This window comes from Maniola jurtina, chromosome 2, assembly GCF_905333055.1.
Source record: "Maniola jurtina chromosome 2, ilManJurt1.1, whole genome shotgun sequence".
NCBI lineage: Eukaryota > Metazoa > Arthropoda > Insecta > Lepidoptera > Nymphalidae > Maniola > Maniola jurtina.
Window position 1 is genome coordinate 16,065,953 of NC_060030.1, and position 23,947 is coordinate 16,089,899.

The window sequence follows — 23,947 nt, forward strand, 5'->3', positions numbered from 1 at the left end:
TGCGTTTGGCTTTTCCTGGTTTCTTTGGTGGTGTCGCCAGATCATCTTTTCAATCAACAGTAGTTAAGACGTCGAGCTTCTATTTGGGGGGTCCAGGCTTCGATCCTGAGCACGCACTTCTAACTTTTCTTTCCAGACTACTCATTCACTCCAGATCATCTCCTCACGGTTCCTGCAGGTCTCCGTCGCGGGTACCATCAACGTAGTCCAGACATGCACAATGGTGTTCTGTTCCAAGAATGGTGGCATTGTCTTATTGTTATAAGTGGTTTCCACGCTGAGGGCAGCATCCATCCATTGTCACAATTAAATACGTAACTTGTGTGGATGTAGTGTTAAAGAAAGAAAATTTCAAACTTCATATTAATTAGGTAGTCCAATACCCTAAGTACACTTTTGTGGAACAATCATTTTTACAAAGCGAAGATATAAAGTTATATAAAGGGTCGAGATGTTGACAGAAATGAGGACGTGGTAAATAAAATTGCAATTTACGCGACAGAGTCGACACGACAGACTATGGATGAATTGCTTCCTCGAATTTGTCGCTGGTACAAATTTATAAGGGCCATATAATTTTGTGTACCTGAAAGCCATTAATTAAATGAAGAAGTAAAATGTGCTCTTTTGTGATTTAACGTTGTAAGAAAAGCCCTATTTCAAAAATAATTTAACGCCTTGATTTTTTTTTTGTTGTCTTTTAATTATTGTTTATAAAAGGATGCCTGTATGTATTGTATAATAATATGTATAATTTATATCCTACGGGCAGTACAAGAAGAAGTAAACTTAGATTTACCCGAATCATTTTAACCCTATCCAAGTTTGATGGGTAAAGTCCTCAGTCAGAGCCTCAATAGCTCAAAGGTTAAGGAGTGGACTGAATTTCGAAAAGTCGGCGGTTCAAACCCCACCCGTTGCACTACTATGTACCTACTCCTAGCACAAGTTTTACGCTTATTTGGAGAGGAAAAGGAATTCTACGTTTACTAATATACACATAGATCTAACCAACCATTCAGACAGGGTTTTTAAATGAGGAAAATCCATCATAGACACCACCGGCCATCACAATTCACAGCGCACCTTTTACGCATAATAAGTAATAAGTAATAGTATTAGATATCAATGTTTTAAGATCGCTTTAGTTTCAACCACACAAAGTTAAAAAACAAACACTTCTGCCTTTGTGGATTCCAAAAAAAACCTAAAATTATAAACGTACGAAAGGAAAATATTTCCAATTTACGCTCCAAAATTTATCAGGTCAAAGTAATTTTGGGAGATGCAAATATAGCCCAATATTGCAATGATCACGTATCTGACGACAGAGAAAGTATTCTTCCGTGGTTATTTAAGTTCGTCACAAATTCAAGCGATTGCCTTTAATAAGCTCAATATTGTGGTGAGTGAAATATTAATTTTTGTAATTATTGAGTCAGATGCTTTGTTCTTTTGATCCGAGGTAAAATGCGCGTTGTAATGGAATTAAATTTCAGCAAATCAAAGAGTTACCACGGGATTCCTAAAAACCCATCCGCTTAACCGATTTGTATCTGGTACCAAGATAGCTTGCGTCCCTGTAATTCACATAGGCATTTTATCCTGGAAAATCAAACAGTTCCCACGGGATCTTTAAAAACCTAAATCCACGCGGATGAAGTCGCGGGCATCCTCTAGTAGTCTCATATAGCCTACCTATCGCCAAAATATAGGTAACATTTGTACATCGATGCATTTGACGCATGCCGGTGACATCGAACCCTCGATGTTTTCTTACAAATTCCCAACTAATCACGAAGTGTGACAGCATTGTCTGATAATATCACCTAATCATCATAAATAATTATTATCATGAGCATTCATTTCTCAAAATCCAGTGCACGCCAATTAGTCAAGTTCACCACCTCAATGTCAAATCGGTACCACAAAATGTTGCCAGCTACAGACAGTTAATATTTCAGAAGTGTCAAACTTCATTAATATTTCCGGTGTTATTGGAAATAACCTGAGTTAAGCTGGGCCCACATTTGACAGCACCGACCATTATAATCATCACCCCCTTTGTCTCGTAAATATGGAGCTTGTAAATAGGCAATCTCTAGTGTGAATTCCAACTTTTCAATTTCTACCTTCTGAATTGGTTCTCGTATTTTCTTGAAGCTCAGCCAAGAATCTAGATTCAGTTCAGTCTAAGACTAAGATAGTCTAGACTCTAGACTATCTTAGACCTTCCTTATCCTAGACCTTCTACGTCTGCAAAGCCAAACTTTCAAATGGTTTAGCGTTATTGGTTCGATGCGTACCATACCTAGTACGAAAGATATAAACCAATTAGGCTGACACTTATCTACCAGGTCAGCGTGCTTTCATCTTCATTTACCACCAAGTGAAATAGCAATCAAGTGCATTGTTATAGTATTTTACTACGTCGTACATCGCTGAGCAGCGGGGCTAATGCGGTGGTTTCCCAGATCCTTCCACATACCACTTGAACGAGATTTCGAGGCTTAGCGTGCTCTCGGAGGGACGGAACGAAAACGTCAAATTTGGACCTCCAGACTCGGTCACTTATTGATATACGTTGTTAAAACTAGGCCATACGTCCGTCACATTATTACACACACACACACATACAACTAGGCATGCCCCACAAATTGCCACGGGATGCCACTCAGAATTAGGTATGCATAAACCTTTACACCTGAGATGTGCGATCCATAAACATGGACGATAAATTATCGTTTTCAGACAAGCCAAAGTGTCTAAGTGCAAATAACTGTTCACGTGTCAAATGATCTTCTAAATCCGATCCACAGCTCACAGCTTTGGCATGTGGATGAAAATATGTTGGAATTAGTTTTATATTTAGCTTATAGTATTAATACTTCGACATCCTGCCCTATGAAGGGCGCTTCTTTTTTCGCTGGTGATACATGATCAAGTTAACCGGTCAAGTTTGCAGTGTAATTGAAGTGGCGTCCAGTAAACTTGACGGTGTATGACTATCATTGGGCATGATGGCTTGCACACTTGACGGTGTATGCCAATCAGTTGACTGGATGATGCTTCAAGTCTGCTGCAAACTTGACGGCACTTTTGTGGTATGATTTAACTTTTCTGGATATACCACCAAATCCAAATTTAAAAAAAAATTGTTTTACAAAATATCACATTCACATACTTAATTTTCTTCAATACCCACTTTGTTTTTTACCAAGAAATCTGCAAGACATCTTTTTAGATCTTGCGGGACATATTTCAATGAGTTGCGAAGCTGAAGTGGCAATGTTCAGGGTACAAACCGATAGAATTTTGGGGTCCCAAGGTGCTGTAACTGCGACGATGCATCGGAAAGGTACCGTTGGAAGACCCCACACTAGATATGCGACATCAAAAGAGTTACAGGGATCCGCTGGATTCACGCAGCTCTAGACCGTGGTGTGTGTCCGTACAAGAGACCTGTGTCCAGCTGTGGACGTCTGTCGGTGGATAATTATGATGATGGTGATGAATTTGTGGGATTTCTACTTGCTACTTCCCTTTTCCACACATTCAAATTAATTCAAATAGGTACCCAATCCAAGATCTGGCTAAAAACTCACCATCATGCATTGGATATAGATACAGTAGGTACGTAGCGCGTTCGAGGGGAACTTGATCTTTGCCCGAACTCTGATATATTAGCTGTTCTGGCAAAAGTTGGCTTTGGTAATGAGACGGGCGGTGAGTTATCGGATGCGTGATTTATCGTGTAAAACGGCTGATTTTGTGAAGAGTTATTAGATCCTGTGCAAATTATTTTGGCTGCGGCTGTGAAGAATTTGGGGCACTATGCTATAATCGATATGAGAGCGTCAATTCTAGGCTAAACAGAATGTCAAATTAAATTGGTATTTACATAATTATGCAGCTTATGCATAAGGCCGCTACGCCCAAGTCCATTTCGTTCACAGAATACTCTAATACCATGGTGATTCCAAAATCAATGATTTGGTTGCTAAAGAAAAGTGGCATTTCTCTTGTAAATCAAATTTTAACCGCATGTCTCGGGGTGTCTTTTCCGCACACATTAAGCACTCTTCACTCGATGTTTTTTTCTATTGCAAAGAAGTAGATGTTGAACGATATAATATATCCACCTAACACAGTGATCATCAATTTTCTATGATGGGTCTTAGATTGCCTATTAGGTTCCTCTTTAGGTCCTGAGTTTTATAGTGGTTATTTTGTTTGTATCGCGATGAAGGACGAGTTCGGACGGGACATGCAGCAGTTGGTGGTGCATTACGATGTGGCCGATGAATTTTTAATTTACTTCACGGCTCTGGATTCTAACCTTTTAGCTAATACTACTTGGGTCTCTCCTCATTGTGAAGACATAGATGTTGCTCACTCAAATGGTTCAAATAAAATGCTTCTATTGCCAATTTTTGATCGTTCTTGAGCTGTTTTGGGAAAATATTGTTTTGCTCTTGTTTTGCGTTTCATCACGTTTTCCTAAGAGCCCCTCTAAGATGAGCCAGCTGGGTGCTAGGTCCTTTTTTAAGTCTCCAGCGTTTTAAGCTAATTCGTTTATCATGAAGGGCAGTGGTGCGCGAGCTGATCGAGACGGAGGAGGAGTTCGGGCGGGACATGCAGCAGGTGGTGGCGCAGTACATGCGGCCGATGGACAAGGCCACCACGCCGAAGCCAGTGTTCGACAACCGCGAGCTGCTGTTCTCCAACTTCAAGCAGATCTGCGAGTTTCATACCACGTGAGTATTCTTTTGCTCTTGTTAGCAGCTTAGCGTATTTTTGTTCAAGTAGTTGTCAAGTTTAAATGCCTCCATATTATCCATAAGAGGATTCGATTAGATTACCTACTAAATTCGATTAGGGACACAAAAAAATTCCCATAGTCTAGGCCTAGGTGAAGACGTCCGCCTCTTATTCGGGAGATAGAGGGTTTGACCCCAGGCACAATTTCTAACTTTTTGAAGTTATGTGTGTTTTCAAGCAATTAAATATCACTTGCTTTCACAGTGAAGGAGACTTTTTAAGGAAACTTACACGCAGAGTGTTCTCCATAATGTGCTCAAAAGTGTGTGCAGTCTGCCAAACCTCGGAGACTATGGGCAAACCTTTCTGATTCGGGGAGTGAGACCGTGCTCAGTAGTGAGCCAGCGATGGGAACGTCAACGTTTGAGGCTATGCATTTATAGATCAGTCAACCAGGATAATAATAATTAGATTTTTGTTCAAAAATCTTTGAGTACATTTTCTTACAAACTCCCAACAACTTGCATCTTACTTAAGTATCTATACTAATAAATAAAATTGGAGTGTCTGTCTGTAATTTCGAAATAACTACCGCATATTAAGGTCATATGGTTATTTGAACGATACTATAACCGAATCACACGTTTTTAAAATTTTTGTCTGTCTGTCTGTCTGTCTGTCTGTTTGAAAAGGCTAATCTTGGGAACGGCTGAACCGATTTTGACGGGATTTTCACAGACAAGTAGAGAATTGACCAGGGAGTAACATAGGCTACTTTTTTAACCGACTTTCAAAAAGGGAGTTGTGTTTTTCTACCTATGTACACCGAAATCCCCGAGATTACTGAACCGATTTGCGTCATTTCTTTTTTAATCGATAGAGGAACTTTGCGACATTGTTTCATAAAAAATTTGGAGTGCAGCTCCTCAATCCTGATGCTGCAGGGGATCTGACCAATCCACGCGGGCGAAGCTGCGGGCATCAGCTAGTCTCCCATAAGAAGCTTATTATGTAGTTCAGTAAAATGACGACGTATTTTCACAAGTGGATACTTACCTGAAGTTTGGCATAGCTTGTCACATCGTAATTTATATGTTATCTGGTCCAGGGGTCTGCTAGAAGGCATCAAGTACTACGCCGAGGAGCCGCGCATGCTCGGGCGCGCGCTGCTGCGGATGGAGAGAGAGTTCGACAAGCATGTCGCCTACTGCCGCGACGAGCCCAAAGCGCAGCAGCTACTCAAGAACGACCCCGTCGTCTCCAAATACTTTAAGGTAATGACTCTTATTTTCAAAAGCAAACGCAAAACGTAATTCCATCCATCAATCCATCCATCAGCCTGTATGCGTCCACTGCTGGACATAGGCCTTTCCAAGAGCGCGCCACCAAACACGGTCCTCCGCCTTCCTCATCCACCCGCTCCCCGCCACCTTCTTCAGGTTATCGGTCAAAACATAATAATACTACTACAATACGTCTACTATTTAGTACTTCATATTTGGTACTTCAGGTTTAGGTCATGAATTTTGTGTAAAATATTCGGATGACCGATTTTTCTCAATACTACGCCATCTACCAACCACGCGGTTAATTGAAACGAAGCAACAAGTTCCCTAAAAGTTTTAGTGGGAGTTGAGACGACTTCAGGAGTTTATTTCAGGTTTGCGTTTTGATTTTATACATTGACGATAGGTGTCGCTATAAACATTTACATAGTTTTCAGATTCAAACCACGGTCACTATTCGGATCGATAAGTTCTAGATCAATAGATTTTTGATCGATAGCTTTAGATCAGTATGTTTTCCGAGTTTCTTAATCTAAGGATTTCCGTTAAATTAAGAGTAAAATTTTGTAAAACTCTTTTTTTAATATTTTATTTATTTATTGTTATCTCGGATTACTTTAAAACAGAATAAATGGTTAGGTTAGTATAGTAGGTATAGTGAGTACTACATCAAACGAAAAAAAACAATCATGAGCCAATTTCTATCGTAGTTTGATATTTCAGACTATTATAATATTATTGTTTTATTTATTTTTTAAGAATTTCCAATCAGAAGAAACGAGGGCACGTCAATCAGGGATTCCGTGAATTTTTTGCGGCTATGTCTAGGCTATGTTTACTTTACCTAGGCGAATGCCCCCGAAATGAGGGATCGACAGCAGTATCAAACGCTTTAGAACTAAGGGCACCAGATTTTGCAATACTTTTTCAGGACAGAAAAGTTTTAAACTAAGTCAAATAACAGCTATTTAAAGCACATTCCAGATTGACTGATTTGGAACTTGAAGGCAAACTTAGAACAAAATGGTGACTGAATGGGTGACCGAATATTTTTCACCGATTTAAAAATCATTAATTTGAAGGAGTGAGGACATTCAATAATACATATAATATTTATCTACTTTTTTCTTATTGTCACTGGTTCAAATTAATAGGTATTTTTTTAACATACAATTTATACTAGATATTATATTTGTTTCATTATGTTACATTGCATATTGCTTTATTATGTGGCATATTTTCTGCTTTATTAAGTTGCATAATATTTTCATTACTCAGTAAGAGTTACCTATTATATCAATGCAGACGAAGTTACGGACGTAATCTTATAATTCATGTTTCGGGGCTATCCTGAAAAAACCATTAAAGCTGGTGAGTGTGTTAGAAACGCAAACTATTCTAGTCTCTGGCGGGATGCCGACGCGCGACGCCTTGCTACGCTCACTGGCGCCCACAAACATCTGAATTACATCCCGAACAACTAAAGCTATGTACCCACCTAGATAATTGACACGATGGCCCTTACACTGTACTCAACTCGCTATCATCGCTGTAATTGGCAGACTGATGTAACCGCATCTATCATCGACACGTCTTCTTCAACTCGAAGTGCTATCTCGTATGGAGAGTCACCATCTCCGAATTTTAAATAACTATGCTTTTTGCAAGTATAGGCACGAACCGTGATAGCCTGGTGGTTAAGACATCCGTCTTATATTCCGAAGGTCGGGGGTCCGATCCCGGGCATGCATCTCAAATTTTTCGGAGTTTGTTTTAACGGTGAAAGAAAACGTCGTGAGGAAATCTGCATGCCTGAAATTTTTTCCTCATGTTCTCAAAAGGTATGTGAACTCTATCAATCCGCACTGAGCCAGCGTGGCAGACTATGGCTTAAATCCTTCTCATTCTAAGAGAAAACCAGTTCTCAGTAGTGGGCTGGCGATGGGTTGGTCGTGATATAATGATGATCTTATCAAACACGATAAACAGATTACTATACTTAATAGATTCTTAATTTCTTCTTTTTCTTTATTTCCTTTACTTACGATTACGAATTTTTAATACGAATTACCTACGATATGAACTATACAAAGATTCATTTAAATGCCCCCAAAACAGCAATTCTTACGTATATTGTTTACTTGGGTACGAATTGTGGATTTATGCCAAAGAAAGCTGAGCAATTTAAACTCTGCAACGCAATTCGTTCTTACCTAATTACCTATTCCGAGCATTTAAATAACGCTTTATCATGCTTTTTTTGTAGTTTTCACGAGATGCGTCAAGTTGTGAGAGCAAATTAGACAGAATGTTAGATTCACTTTCTTGGAGTTAGATTATATTATAGTTGCAGCCCGTAAAAAAAAATTGTTTCAAATTACCCGTCAAATAGGATAGAAATCGTTATCTATGATCATGGTACGACCAAACTAAATAGACATTGAGCCAGGGAGAAGCAGACCTTCGTTATTTTATAAAAGCTGAAAGTTTGTCTGCGTATTATACCCAACTCTGGGAGGAACGATCAGCGACTATGAAGTTTGGATCATGGTGACTTTAGGAGGTAACAGGTAACAAAGGTGTAAAAAATCTTACATCACACACAAGTACAAGTTTTTTTACACCTTTGGGGACTCTAAGTCCAAAAGGTTTCGAAGCCAAACGGATATGTTGACGCAAAGAGACAACAGCGAAAAAATCCAGAAATGCCCTATCGGGTAGATACCCTCACATACAATAGCTACTAATTCTAGCTAACTTCACTTACTGTGAAGTTGACTGGGCCACTAATAAAGTACTAACGATCCATAAAGAACTTTTAAATCTTCGCACGAAGTTACCAGAAACTCTACTTCATATCGTGTCTCCAAGTAAAATGGCAATTTTAATATTGCAGTTCGTCATCCCACTCATTTCGTAATCATAATCTACATTTAAAACACTCGTTTAATGCTCACAAATATTTGAAACATCTTCAGAATAATCTTGAATGCCACTCTCAATGACTATTTCATCGGTTATTTGAACATCACAAAAATAATATGGAATCCTACGCAAGTTTCATCTCCGGTCAACTTGAGTCAATCCTAATAATAAATATCCTAAACTGATCTATAACGATTAGTTTCTTGTTTTCTCGAATGATATTTACTAGTATACATATAACTAAGTACGGATCTTTTTTTTTATACAAATAGCGAGCAAAACGAGCAGGCGGGTCATCTGATGACCGCCGCCCATGAACATTTGCAGTACCAGAGGAACCGCCAACCGGTCTGTCAGGAATGTGTTGGTCCGCCCCTTGAATAACCCCATGTTGTTGATCTCCTCTCAGAATAAAAAGAGATTAAGCATGATCTGCCACGCTGGCTAAATTGGAAGACTTCACACACCACATAAGAGCATTATTCAGTTAGCAGTGCTAGTTTTCTCAGGTTGTTCTCCTTCATCATTAAAGAAATAATTGATATACAAGGAACCAAGAGCTTAATTTGCTATAATCCACTGAAACAGCCAAATACGAGTATGTATGGTGCGTATTGCTTGCTTGGTGACTGGGTCTTCCTGCATGTTCAGCAGTGGGAGGGCGGGCGCTGCATATCACATGCTGCATGTTGCACCATACAGATTTGTCTGTTTCAGCGTATTATAGCAAACTAAGCTTTGGTTCCTTGTATATGGACTTCCGCAAAGTAAAGCCTGTTTCTATACAAAACAAATTAATGCTTAATTGCTTAAGCACATAATTCCGAAAAATTTGCTAAGTGGTGCCTGGGATGAGCCCCCAGATCTCTTCAATAGGAAGCCAAAGTCATAACCATTGGGCTATTATCGCTTAAACTGGACATATTATCATCATTATCAACAGCTAGACTTCCACAACATAAGATTCTTGTAGGGACTTCCACACGCCATGGCGTTGCGCCGCCTGAATCCCACGGCTCTCTGCGTTGGACCGTGCAGGGTAGCAAGGATACTCAAGGTTTGTTTGGCGACCTTGTCAACTGTCAAGTGACCGTGGAGCGTAGACCAGCTGATAACAACTGAAACACGTCAACAGAGAAATTATAGCGTTACTAGCCGATGCCCGCGACTTCGCTCGCGTGGATTTAGGTTTTTCGAAACCCCGTGGGATCTCTTCGATTTTCCGGGATAAAAAGTAGCCTATGTACTAATCCAGAATATTATCTATCTCCATTCCCAATTTCAGCCAAATCCGTCCGGTAGCTTTTGCGTGAAGGAGTAACAAACATACACACACACACACACACACATACAAACTTTCGCCTCTAAAAAACAGCGTTCTACATTTAGCGATGGACCATGCAGGGTACCAAGGATACTCAAGGTTTATTTGGCGACCTTGTCAACTGTCAAATGTCCGTGGAGCGTAGACCAGCTGATAACAACTTGAATACGTCACCAGAGTTTAAGCGTTATCCTCTAAAAAACATCGTTCTACATTTAGCAATGGACCGGGAAGGGTAGCAAGGATACTCAAGGTTTGTTTGGCGACCTTGTCAACTGTCAAGTGACCGTGGAGCGTAGACCAGCTGATAACAACTTGAATACGTCACCAGAGAAATTTAAGCGTTATCCTCTAAAAAACATCGTTCTACATTTAGCAATGGACCGGGAAGGGTAGCAAGGATACTCAAGGTTTGTTTGGCGACCTTGTCAACTGTCAAGTGACCGTGGAGCGTAGACCAGCTGATAACAACTTGAATACGTCACCAGAGAAATTTAAGCGTTATCCTCTAAAAAACATCGTTCTACATTTAGCAATGGACCGGGAAGGGTAGCAAGGATACTCAAGGTTTGTTTGGCGACCTTGTCAACTGTCAAATGACCGTGGAGCGTAGACCAGCTGATAACAACTGGAACACGTCACCAGAGAAATTTAGCGTTATCCTCTAAAAAACATCGATCTATGTTTAGCGACGGCCCGTGCAGGGTACTTCGATGACCAGTCGCTCGGAAGCCGCGGCCGCGAACACCTCGCAAGCTCCAGCGTTGCCGACCTTCGACCACTCGCTTGAGTGAAGTGTGTGTCTGTGATTGTGCTCTTATACCTTGTACCTGCCAAGTTCTCCCCCTCAGGTAGGAGCCTACAGTACATGCAACTCAAGTGTATTATAAATTTAGACTGGTTGTTGCGAAATGGTGATTTTTCCCAACATTCGGTACGGGTGTAGTGTTTCAAGCAACACGTCTGGTTTATTTTGAGGCGATTGGCGTGGGAGGATGATCGGTATAGCTGTCTAAAGCTCTAGTCACAGATTCGTATTCAATGGAGTACCTACTCTCGAAGATTTAGCCGATGACCTTGACCCATTTTTTCGAGTTTAATTGTAGGGTTGAATGTCAATCTTGAACCAAAGGTTGCCTGGTGCAGATTTCTATCAGCAATAAGGCCGCCTTTGTTAATTTCTTTCTTTCTTTTTGTTAATTATAGTTTCTTTGTGTTTTTCCTATTTTGTGTGCAAAAGATTTTCTATCCACGTATCTATCCATCTAACTTGAATTTATTGCATTATGTGTAAAACTGGTATTTTTAAATTATTTAACTTACAGTAAGAACCATTAGATTTGTGATCTGTGATTTGTTTGTCATCTTAGTTTGTTGTTGGCTTCTTCTCAAACCCGTGCGTGTTTAGAACCCATATCGTTCTAAGATGACGCAAATAATAGTCACCATTACCTCACTACACATATAAACATTGTTTTTATATTGACAATTAAAATGTTTACCTACTATACTTAACTAACTTCAACCAAGATATTTGAACTAGCGGAACTAGGTATATATATTTATCACAAAACGTGAGATTTTGATGGACAGAGAAAGCGGTTAAAAATGATGTAAGCAAAATATTTGATGTAGGTAACTACATAATTTTAATAATGACGTTTTCTGTAAAACTTACAAGCAATCATTTTCGAAGGCACACTAATATTTTCTGTTCCCTATTTTACTAGGTTGGTATCAATAACATGAAAATGATAATGGATGAATGGATGATAAAAGATGAAACGATTTCTTGCGATCATAATCTCTACATTCTATAAAGTTTTTTTGTAACAAGACATGGCAAAAACAGCAAAATGTAATAATTGTAATTCAAAAGAATTAGATCTCGTAAATTAACATAATCTTTGTGAAGAAGAAAAACAAACAAAGTGAGCTTTGGGCTTTGGTTCACAATGTTTTGATCAAAAGATTTCGCTTCACGATCAATAAAAAGTGATGGATTGCGGTTAATGGGCGGTTAAATAAATAAAATGAACATCTGCTAAAAGCTGATTGAATTTTTTTAAAGATTATTAATATAGAGACGCTCTGAAGACAAACATTTTCATAGTTGTTTCCTTTTGTGGTAAGCTTTACATGGACTTCTAAAACTTATTACAAATTCAGAAACTTACTATGAAAATGGTATGTCTACCTATTGTATTTTCAGCTACCGACAAAATATAATACATATTATTATAAAAAAATATAGGTACATACTGTAAGTTAGCAAATATAAACACTGAAAGCTGAAAGGGCATTAACACTTTGCTTAATACATCGTGCGGTCCTATTAGATTCGTTGGAGATCCCTAGGCTTAATTTCGACGATTAATCTCTTTAAAATGTACTTTAATAGATAGTATCAGGCCTTAGGAAGAGTAGAAGACATTTTATGTCAGCTCAATACAGTTTTAGTAACTTTTCATCGAAGTTTTTTCTCAAATTCATAGAAACTCTGCATTAAACTAACAAAAATTTAGCAATATTATAATTTCTGAGTGAATGATTGAGATTTCCGTTGGTTTATGTTTTTCACGAAATATTTGGCGGCAGTCAACGGTCCAAAACTAATATAACGTAATATGTCAAGGTGCTCTAAAATTAGCCGGACTTACACCACGGATTCCATGTTGTGCTATCCATGCTCTATGTGCCCGATTTATAATCGTTTGGTTACTATTCCGATTTCTTTTTGAAGATTTCTGTATTTGTTGACAAAAAAATATGTCACTAATAAAACATAATTCCCACTTTTATCTTTGCTAGGCTATTCTTTCTTCTTTACTTCTTCCTTTACAATATCTCCACCGATCAGGTCACTGGTAGAGGGATCTCTAGTATTTGATATAAGTACTTCCCTGTCTACTTCTTATCTTCTTTCTTTTGACTATCACTAATTGTTGGTAGGTACAAATAATTAAAAAAATTGAGTTAAGTGCAGTAGATTTCTTTTACCACCAATATCTACTTTGTTCCTTCAATTCTATCACACAACTTCTGTTTATTACATTATATTACTAAGCAGGGCATAGGACTTAGAAACTTGGTTAATGAAAGATGTTAATCAAATCTATATACCTACTATAAATCATATTATTATATTTATACTGTGCACTTCAAATATAAACACATATATTATTTCCATCTCTGTTTCTTTATAGAATCTAGATAGGTAGTACGTTAAGATTTCCTCACTATGTTTTATTTATTTCGGGTTACACGAACTGGGTCAAGGGCTGCCCTATAATGTTTTCGTACTATGTCTTATACTATCTCGTTTATCATTGTAACAATTTTCAATTGAAAATACTTAAAAGCTTTGCCCGTTAAATCATTTATTTAATGATCAATTCATAGGGCATACTCTGTTTTTAAATTGAGATATTATAAGTTACCCGTTGATTGCAATCTCACTTGGATGTAAGCAATGCTACAGTCTAAAATTGAAGTGGGCTAACGCCTAACGTGGAAAAGTTATGGTAGTTTTTGTAAAATCCATACTCCTAGATTATTATATTATTGGTAGAGATTGCCCCAAGCAATAAGGCCGCCTTTGCACACAATTGCTTTTCTGTTTTCTTCTTTCTGTGTTGTGATCCTTTGCATGTGTTTTTGTGTGCAATAAAGTGTTCTATCTATCTATCTATCTATCCTAATCGGTTTCTAGGCAGAATCGTACTGGAACCCAATTAAAATAATTTGTGATCGTCAAACAATTTAATTTCAATAGCCAGGAAGATATTTTAATTGTGTCATAGGTGTCATTGTAATTATCTGGACATTAGCCAAGTTGTGTTAAACATAACTTTTGCTATCAATAATTTAATTACAATCTTTATTAATTGCTTGGGAATGTCAGCACGTTTAACGAATAATGATTTCAAAATTATAGTATCTCGAATCTAGTTTATAGGTTTAGTACTACCTACTTATTTCCTCCTCGTCCAATGTCTGCACTTATTTATAATCTTAATCGTATCTAGAAAGCAATCAGTTTTTAATCTTTGTCTGTTGAACAATGTTCTTAGAGAATTAAACAACGATCTACTTGTTGTTACACTTATACCCTGATGATAATGATGATAGAGTCCTTTTATAGATGATTGAGTTAGGAGCTTAGGACCGCAAAAGTTGTTTTCCATGTCTCCCTATCTTTGCCTCGGTTGCTGTTGCTGACATTGTTCCATGAGAGTCCCACTCTTTTAAGATCAAGAAAAGCAAAATTTACTCTTACGTAATTAGTTTGCTAGTAACAGTTAATTAAAGATCTTTACAAATTGAAGAGTATGTACGGTTTAGGATTTTGGTTCCAGAATTTCACATGCAATAAATATGCTACAAAGTGATAATTCTTTTCCAGGTTTTGGCTGAAAAAGTCGGTGACGACAAAGGCCTTACTGAGCATCTCAAACTACCCATCCAGAGAATCAACGATTACCAACTTCTTTTAAAGGTAAACTTGATTTATTACTCAGTAAATAAACTTTAGTGATAAGAATCTTACTTGGCTTAGAATCATGAAATTTGGCACGTAGGTACGTCTTATAGCACAAGTAAAGGAAATCATCCGAAAACCGTGAATTTGTGGTTAATTATGATCATGATATAATTTTATTGATAGTCAGTCAACGTTGACATATTATTATTCAATTTATTTTTAAAGTTTTCGCGCCATTTTAAAAGTTTTGTCTAAACATACAAATGCCTCACCTCGACTCGACCTGATAGGAGTTATTAACTCAAAAACTAAAAGCTTAGTAACAGTTCTAGTTTTAATTCCTATCAGATCAAGTAATCCGAATTGATTTTCAATGCTCTAAAATTTAAATCGTCCCGAACAAATGCCTCATCAACAGAGTTGTTTACGACGTTACAGAACAACGTTCCCGAAATAATTCAGCTCCACTGCGTATTACCCTTAGAAACTGCGAGCTTTGCCGTTACGCTTAGCAATCGACAATTTACAAACAATAATCGCTAATTACTGCTATTGATTCATGAATGGGAAATAAAGGTTATTAACGACTTTTTCATTCATTGAAGTTTTAACGGTCTTGAATCGTGGACAAAATCATTAAAGAAATTAAACTTATTTCTATATTTTTTACCAAATTACTAGAAACCATGCAAATAAATTAAGTCAAAAGTTTACTAGCATTGTTTTGAACACATAATTCTTGTATTTAAAAGATTAAGTCTATCATAAACGGTAAAATTTTCAGCTCTTACAGATTTTTAGATTAACAATTTTGGAATACATTACCGTTAAAGATTCATACTGCGCAAAAAATAGAAGTCATTTTACTTTGTTTTTATTTTTCAGGAGTTGGTAAAATACTCGAAGCGGCTCGGTGACGATTGCACCGACCTCCAAAAGGCTCTCGAACTATTCCTTGGCGTGCCCACCCGAGCCACCAACAACCTTTTCATCGACAGCATCGAGGGTTACCGTGGTAACATCTACAAACTCGGTCGGTTGCTCACCCACGACTGGTTCACTGTCGACTTTGGAGACAAGCCCAAAAATAAATATCTCTTTCTCTTTAAAGCTAGGCTTTTGATCTGCGAAGTTGTGAACGTCGGTGACGGTCGATCAGTTTTTGTACTCCGATACATCGTTAAGGTAAGATTTAAAATTGTACTTTATTTCCTAGTGACATGGCTTTTATGGTGACCTTAAGGCTTAACCTTTTCTTCGATAGCACGGAAGGTTACCGCAGTAACATCTGCAAGCTCACCCAGTTGCTCCATGACTGGTTTACTTTGGACTTTAGAAACAAGCTGGAGAACAAATCTCCTCTATTGAAATAATATGCGATCTTGGTCTGCGAAAAAAATTAAAACGTTTCATGACAGAAAAATACATATTAAAACAGATTTCTATGAATGTTTTGTAAGATTTATTCTCTACTTTTTAGCTTCCAGAAGTAGAACTCTTGGATGTGCCAGGTACAACAAAATTTGAACTTCATAAGAAAGATCCTCCTCTAGTCATCACTCTCAAAGCGACTAAGGAGTCAGTCAAGACTGCTTGGTTACGGGAGATCAGACTCTACGCCACTGATTTAGGTATTGATTGAAGTTTACACTACTATCTTACCTTTATATAAATTGTGTAGTTCATTAATTGAAGTCGATCGTCGTTGGTATCTAGAAGCAAACCTATTTTAGTGGTGCATTTATTGGGAAAAATTATAGAATCTTAATGTATTTTTTTTATATTTCAGTTGCCCTAGCAGAACACGCAGCAGACGATCTTCAAGTATTATCACCACCAAAAGAAGAATCCCCTGAACCACCAGAGGAGAAAAGAAAAAGGGAACCATCAGAAGACAACCAGGTCGAAGAGAGACAAGAGAAGAAATCGCGAGTCGAAGAAGTTGTCGAACAAGTTACTGAAGTTTTAGCAGAAGAAGAATCTTCACATTTATCTAAAACGAAAAGAAAGACATCCGTTGAAAGTGAAGTTGCTAGCAAAATCTCTAAAACTGAAGTAACAGAAGTGTCAATCAGCGAAGTTCAAGAGACTCAAAGTTCTATTAGCGCTGCGAGCGAAGTCACAACTGATTTAGAATCTAAATCATTTGTGACACAAGTCAGCGAAGTAGAATCGGTCACTTCTCAGTCACAAGTTAGTCAACAGATAGTTGTTCAATCTTCTGAAACTGCTGTGTCCCAAGTTGAAATTCAACAAGGAATCACATCATCAAGATCAGTTCAAAGCACATCTATCGAACAGTCCAATACAGCTGAAACAGTTAAAAAAGAAAAAGCATCGAAAACAGACTTGAAGTCAGAGGAGCTAAATAGTGAATCTTTGATTACTTCATCTCAACAAAAAGCTAATTTAGCGTTTGAAAAATCATCTATTGAACAGTTGCAGTTAGAACAGGAAGTAAAAGCTGAAGAAACAGCACAAAGTCAAGAATCTGTTTCTTATAGTCGACAAACATCTAAATTATCCGTTGAAGAATCAGAAAGTGTTGAAAAGTCTGCGAATCAAACTGAAACATTAGTAGAAAACAAATCTGAACTTGTTCAACAACAAATTAGCATAGAGAGAGTAGAAACTAAATCTAAAGCTGCTACTTTAGAAACTACTTTAGATAGTTTTGCTCAAAGGGCAACAGAAATAGAAAAATCTGTAGCTCGTAAAGAGTCTGTCAAGAAATCTAAAAATAACAGCAAAGTTACATCTCCCGAAAAGTCAGAACTTATAGAAACTCAGGAGCCTGCTACAGAAAACAAAGAAAACGTTAATCCCGCTCCTGAAAATTCTTCCCCGTCAAACGAAGGATCTGGTACTGAAGAATCACTTATCAACAAAACAAAAGCAAAGGCAGTAAAAGAATCTGTAGAAAGCAAAAGTGAAAGTACAGCTTCAACACGTAAAAGCGTTAAATCAAAGAAACTAGAAACTACAGAAAAAGTTACTGAAGAACTTTCAGTTACTGAAAAAGTTTTAGGAGAAGAACAAGTCATCGATAACGGTGAAAATCTTGTAGATTCTTCTAAAGAAGATACAAGTAATAACCAACCTGTGGAAGAATCTTCACAGAAAGTTGCAAGTGGTGACCAAACTGTAAACACCGGAACGCCAGAAGAGAGGGTTTTGGAAGAAAGTCAAACTGTAACCACAGAAGATAACGCAGAGGGAGAGATGTCAAGATATAGCCGTAGTTCGCGGCTTTCTGGAGAGTATTCCAGTAGCAGTCGAAAACTATCATCGGGTGGCCGCTATGAATCATCCTCTACTTACGATAGCACTGGTATTTCATCTGTCGGTCGTCGTGAAAGTGGCTCTCGCATAGAAAGCTCTCGCTATGAATCTGGAGGTACTCTTGAAGGTTCCGCTGCTTCCCGATATGAGTCTAAATACTCAACATCGAGCAGAATCGAAGGAGGCTCGAAGTACGGAATCGAATCTAGCTACGACAGCAAAGAAGGTTCCAAATATGCTATTGAATCATCTCTAGCCAGTGAAAGTAAATTGGACAGTATTGCATCCAAATATGGTTTGGGTTCTGAAACTCAAATTTCAGGAAGATCTTCTAAGCATAGTATTGAAAGTAGTTACGAAGGTAATTCTGACAGCACCACTAAACGTGGTAGTATCGCATCCAAGTATGGAATTGGATCGAACTCTGAAGTGCAAATGGAAGGTCGTTCGTCAAAGTACAGCGTTGAAGCTAGTTACGACGGCGATTCTTTGGAAACAAGCAGTAAAATAGACAGTATTGCATCCAAATATGGTCTTGGATCTAACGAGACAAAAATTGAGGGACGATCCTCTAAATACACCTCTCAAACCAGCTATGACGGCAATGGAGTAGATACTACCAGCAAAATCGACAGTATTGCCTCCAAATATGGACGAAATTCTATTACAGATAGCGCCAAAATAGAAAGTCGTTCCACAAAAGTGAATAGGGGAACAAATTTTGATGGTAACATTAATGGAGAATCTAAAATTGAATTGAAATATAGTTCAAAGAATGAAGAAGCATCTGAAAGCAAATATTCTAAAAAATCCATCCTTTCCAACGGCTCCGTTACAGGGGAGTATGAATCCATGAAAACTATTTCCAGATCGGAATCTGATGGCAAACCAATTTTCACGAAGACTCTAGAGGGCCAGGATATTGAGCGTAAGTTAAAAACACGATAGTAGAGTAGAAATCCAGTAATACTCCATAATAGTACACTTAGAGAGCTTGTACATATGCTTCTTAGTTACACTAACTTACACAACACATTGTGCTAACACGTGCTTTTACATGTTTTAAGAAATCGTACGGACTTTCGACACAAAAAAAATCTTAATTAAAATTTTATCCCTAACAAAAGTATAAAACCAAATGAAATTAGGTACTTTATAGCACAAAAATAGTGTTTGGTCAAATACCCGTACGATTTTTTCGCGTAACATAACTTTGGATTCTCAGCGGGTGAAAATGCAATCTTCGAGGTTGCCTGCGGGGAGTGTCCTGATGAGATTCAAGTGACGTGGCTTAAGGACAACAAGCCTTTCAACGATCGCTTAATGGACCGCGTGAACATGATGGTGAATAATGGAACGTACCGTCTTCAAGTGATGCATTGCAGAGAAGATGATTCTGGAACGTACACAGCGATCGCTGAGAATGTAAAAGGAAATGCACATTGCACTGCACAATTATCTGTCAACGAGTGTAAGTTCTTTCTCCCTTCTTCTATGATACTATTGTTTGATAAACTGATTTCGTAAAACACATTTTCAAATAAATAAATCAAAATAATAAATGCATCTTCATTTGCAAACAGTAACACTGTAACTAAACATGAGTTAAGAATTTCAGATAGAGTAGGAGTTGTCATTAAAAGTCATAAAATAAAAGTGTCTCTTCGAAATCAATTTGTCATCGTAAAATTTTACGAGTGTATTAGTGTATCACAATACCGCATGGCGCCAGCAAATTCATGGATTAAGTCATTTTAAAGCGTATAACACATAGGACTGTCTTATCTCTCTTCTCCATCTGTAATTTTCCTGTAATTGTCTCTCGTTGTATGTTTAGAAAAAAAACGGCTGCATGAAATGTGTCGTACTTTTGGAATAACTTAATATTGATAAAAATATATAAACTCTGAACATTTTAAAATTTCCTAAAGTAACCAAACTCCGTCGATATTTAATTTTGTTTAAGTTGTAAGAAATTGATTTGAATAATAATAAGTTAATAATGAATTTTATTTAAAAATTTGCAATGCAGTTTTTGAGCAATTATGTCCTCAAAACTTTTTGAAGTGGCATGTATTGGATTTCTCCACAGGCAAGATACTTTTTAATTCCTAATAATATTATCGAAACTACTTATCCTTGCTTCAGCCAGCGAGATAATCAGTTAATCAGAGTTAAAAATCTTTAAATACTATAAATAAAAGCCATGTATCTATTAAGCAACACATACATTGGGAAATTGTGAAAATGATCAGAGTCTATTACGCCCATTACTCTTAAGTTTTTAAATTAATCTAGTCTATTGACATAATTATAGTGACACCAGAAGAGAGAAAGCGAAAGAACGCATTAAACGCACCATACTTCTTGGTTGCTCTGAAGGACACTGAGATCCTCCTCAACACCTACCTACGCTTCATGATCAAGGTCAAAGGCAATCCTAACCCTGAGGTCAAATTGTGAGTATAGCCCTTACAGTAACATAGCTTGACGGTGTACACACTACACACTCTTTACTTTCATCTAAGATAAATTGTCTTGGTTTCCTCAAATTTTTTTCCGTTACTGAAAAATGTTTGACAGATTTTGACCCTCACGAATCAGTTTCAAATTCGAAAAACTCTTTCCAACAGAGTTTGAATGAGCTTAGCTATGAATATGAAGCGGCCCCATTGGTGGCTTGCACACCAGGAATGTGTATTTTATTCCTTATATCTTTGTCCATCCCTGATATAAATAAAGAGTAGTCTGTCTTTAACTATACTTCTATTTTTAATTATACTGGTAGTTTTGAGAATAAGACAGATAAACGATTCATCCTTATTCACATATATTCGAATTCTAAATGTTTATTCTTTCATCAGCTACCGTGATGGTAAAGAAATTACAACTTCGGACGGAGAGCGCCTGTCCATAGTACGTACTAGAGCTGACCGAGGTTGCTACGAGCTGGTGATTGCGGACGTCTGCGCGGAGGACGCCGGCGTCTACTCATGCAATGCTATGAATATCTACGGCGATGTGGTGTCAGAAGCCAAGGTCACTGTTGTCGGTAAGTCACGAGTTCCCAAATTGTACAGCAAAATTCAAACCCTACCGTTATCGGAAACGTACGTAATTAAGTCCAAAAGGATTTTCGCGTCCTGCAAGCCATTCGATTATTTTATTATTATCTTTTATGAGCCACTATTTTTTGTCTATTACTTGATCTGAGTTTTATCCATGGATGAAAACGGAATACAAAAGTTCAAATATTTCATTTCTTAATTTAATGTTTTTTAAATTAGTTTTCTTTCTTTCTTTCATGATTCTACTCCGTTGTCATGCAAAAAACTCTTATTTCAATTTTGGGATCCTAACTTAGCCATAAGTTTTCACAATTCTCTTATGTCGTCCAACCATATGCGTACTTACTCTCGTAAGTTTTTTATCATAAAGTTTTCCCTGTCATTCGGAAAACAATGTTAATATAACTTACCTATCTAAAATTCAATACCAATATCTGATTTCTCGTCAACCTTCAAGTGCAAATTATTAAACTTAACATAATTAAAAATCTAGATTACGAACTCAAGGTTTACTAAAATTTAATTTTCGATAGATGAAGTATGTCCAATATTCCTAGTCTTACAAAATTAACGACTGACATACATAACTCTTGTAACACATTTATCGTAAACAAAGTTGGACATGATCCATAGTTTGTTTATGATATAGTCGAGATTTGCGAGCTACCTATAATTGCCGCCAAAATTATACTCAACTTTAATGCCAAATTGTAATTACATATTCATATGAATTCCCTTAAAATTGAAAGAATACTTTAGATTATTGCGCAATATTTCCCAGAAAAGTTCTCATTTCATTTTGCAGAAAATTATCATTTTTACTGACAATTGGTGTCTATTAGAAATTAGGAGCTAATAGACCTGGTGAATCATTTTTCTAAGCTCTGCATTATTTACAAATTGCCTGAAGAGCACACTTTAACTACATTCTTTTACCAGACCTGAGGTTTCACTAATAACTAACTTAAGAGCAGTGAGCCTTTGGGAATTGACTATAACATAAACGGCATGTTCATGTCATAGAAAAGTAGAATAGTACCATAATATGGTTTTCTTAAATTTGATCTGCCTTCTTTAAACAATAAGTTGAGGTAAAAAATAAGAAGTATACACCAAGAATGTTACCTCATTGATAATTTTCATTTCACTGACCATTGCCAATATAGCACCCTCAAATCATAGCCTAGCCTCAGAAATGAGATATGCTACTTACCCCGTACGATACAGTGTGCAAAAAGAACTGAATATGATTGAACAGTATCTTATAACACATAAAAAAAGACATGGTTCTATCATAGCAGATACTAGAGCACTATTTGATCCAGATCTATTAAACAGTAAAGACAATAGAGCCCACAGACTAGACAACAAATTAATAATAGATCAGCAGAGATACAATGACCTTATTGTGCGTGCCAAGGGCTATCTAAAAGTATATGTAACAGCTTGCACCAAATGAAAATTGTTCGTGATGTGATTGTGTCGGTCTTTTTGAATTCACAAGCCAAATCAAGGACTAAACTGGCTGGTTTACAAGAAAATATTTAATTTATAGTGTTACAAGTATAATTTGAAGTGGATGTGTTAAGATTCTTCTCCTCTGTGTGAAATCTATCCAGTGTACATCCATTACATCATACTTATTTACGTTAAATTTGAACTCACATTTTTTGTAAAACCTGTTTTAAATTTAAATAGTGTAATTGCAACATAACCACAAACAATGCTGAGCTAGTATTTATTAGTTTTCTTCAACAATTTATTTCAATTCTCTACATTCATTCAGGCATAGAGTGCTAAGTGTTTATACGTTGAGACTTAAACTGGAGCAAACTTTGTTGTGACATGAGCCAAGTTAATGGAGTTCGTTCTAGCTTAGCTTTGTTAATTGTGATTGAACATATTTTATCACTTTTTAATCAAATGTTTTATCTACAAACTCTCCTAAAGTTTCTTAAAATTTAACCACAATTGTGATATTAATTTGAAGTTACCGTGTTATTTTAACTATCTTGTTAGAAAACATCAATAAGGCTTTAATATGTGTGCATTTCGGCTATTAGTTTATCAAACTACCACCGCCAATTTATACTTTTTGCATTATAAATAAGGCTGCTTTTCCATCGGGGTTGTGCGATACGTTGCAAGGGATGAATGAAATATACCAATGAGATAGCGTCATTTTGATAGCTCAGTTTTATTTTTCATAAATTAGGTATGAGTTATAACTAAGCTATAAAAATGAAGCGAGTCTTTTGATAGATCAAATACACCTTCCCTATATGCACTTCCGTACATCCCTATGGAATGGCAGTTAACTAATATTGCGGATACAATAAATAGGTACAAGAAGTATTAAAGTATGTCCGATCTAGATGATAAGAATATATTCGGTGAGCTGCTTCCGGGTGGAGAAGGGCTTTTGGCTAAGGGTGAGAAGGCAGCCTTTACTTGGAAGAAAGATGGTGCAGACTTCGACCCTGAAGAGAGATTCAAGGTTAGTGAACTTTTAATAACACTGGGACCATATTTTGTTCTCATTTTAATCGCTTCAGGATTTTAACCGTACAATCTCCTTTTTTTACAAGCAATTTTTCCTCAAACCTGAGTGCCTGGTGCAATTTGAGCACTAGTTGCAACATACGAACTGTAAAACCAACTCCGTTCGGCAGAGTTCCCACTAGATTTAAACATAGGGTCATTTCTTCTATTAGGAAATCACTTCAGCTGACCCACCTGCTCGTTTAGTCAAACTATTTCTATTCAAAAAACCTTTCAAGAGAACTGGTCTTCGTTTAAAATGTGAACACGTTGTTCT

The 23,947-nt window shown here is 37.2% G+C and overlaps 1 protein-coding gene across 13 annotated transcripts in view; it reads left to right on the forward strand.

Moving 5' to 3' along the window:
- Positions 1 to 23,947, forward strand: part of LOC123873584 (obscurin) — a 144,523-nt gene that overhangs the window by 60,029 nt on the left and 60,547 nt on the right. For 11 of the 13 annotated variants that reach the window (XR_006797717.1, XM_045918554.1, XM_045918545.1 and 8 more), the window contains 10 exons: positions 4,587 to 4,757; positions 5,870 to 6,035; positions 14,702 to 14,794; positions 15,665 to 15,964; positions 16,260 to 16,410; positions 16,569 to 18,989; positions 19,287 to 19,532; positions 20,379 to 20,520; positions 20,926 to 21,113; positions 23,505 to 23,626. Coding sequence is in view for 12 of the 13 variants with exons in the window: in XM_045918554.1 (XP_045774510.1) it covers positions 4,587 to 4,757; positions 5,870 to 6,035; positions 14,702 to 14,794; positions 15,665 to 15,964; positions 16,260 to 16,410; positions 16,569 to 18,989; positions 19,287 to 19,532; positions 20,379 to 20,520; positions 20,926 to 21,113; positions 23,505 to 23,626 (4,000 nt within the window). In the remaining variant the exon portion in view is untranslated. The remainder of the gene's footprint in view (positions 1 to 4,586; positions 4,758 to 5,869; positions 6,036 to 14,701; positions 14,795 to 15,664; positions 15,965 to 16,259; positions 16,411 to 16,568; positions 18,990 to 19,286; positions 19,533 to 20,378; positions 20,521 to 20,925; positions 21,114 to 23,504; positions 23,627 to 23,947) is intronic. The other 2 variants (XM_045918486.1, XM_045918505.1) reach the window with 2 other exon arrangements.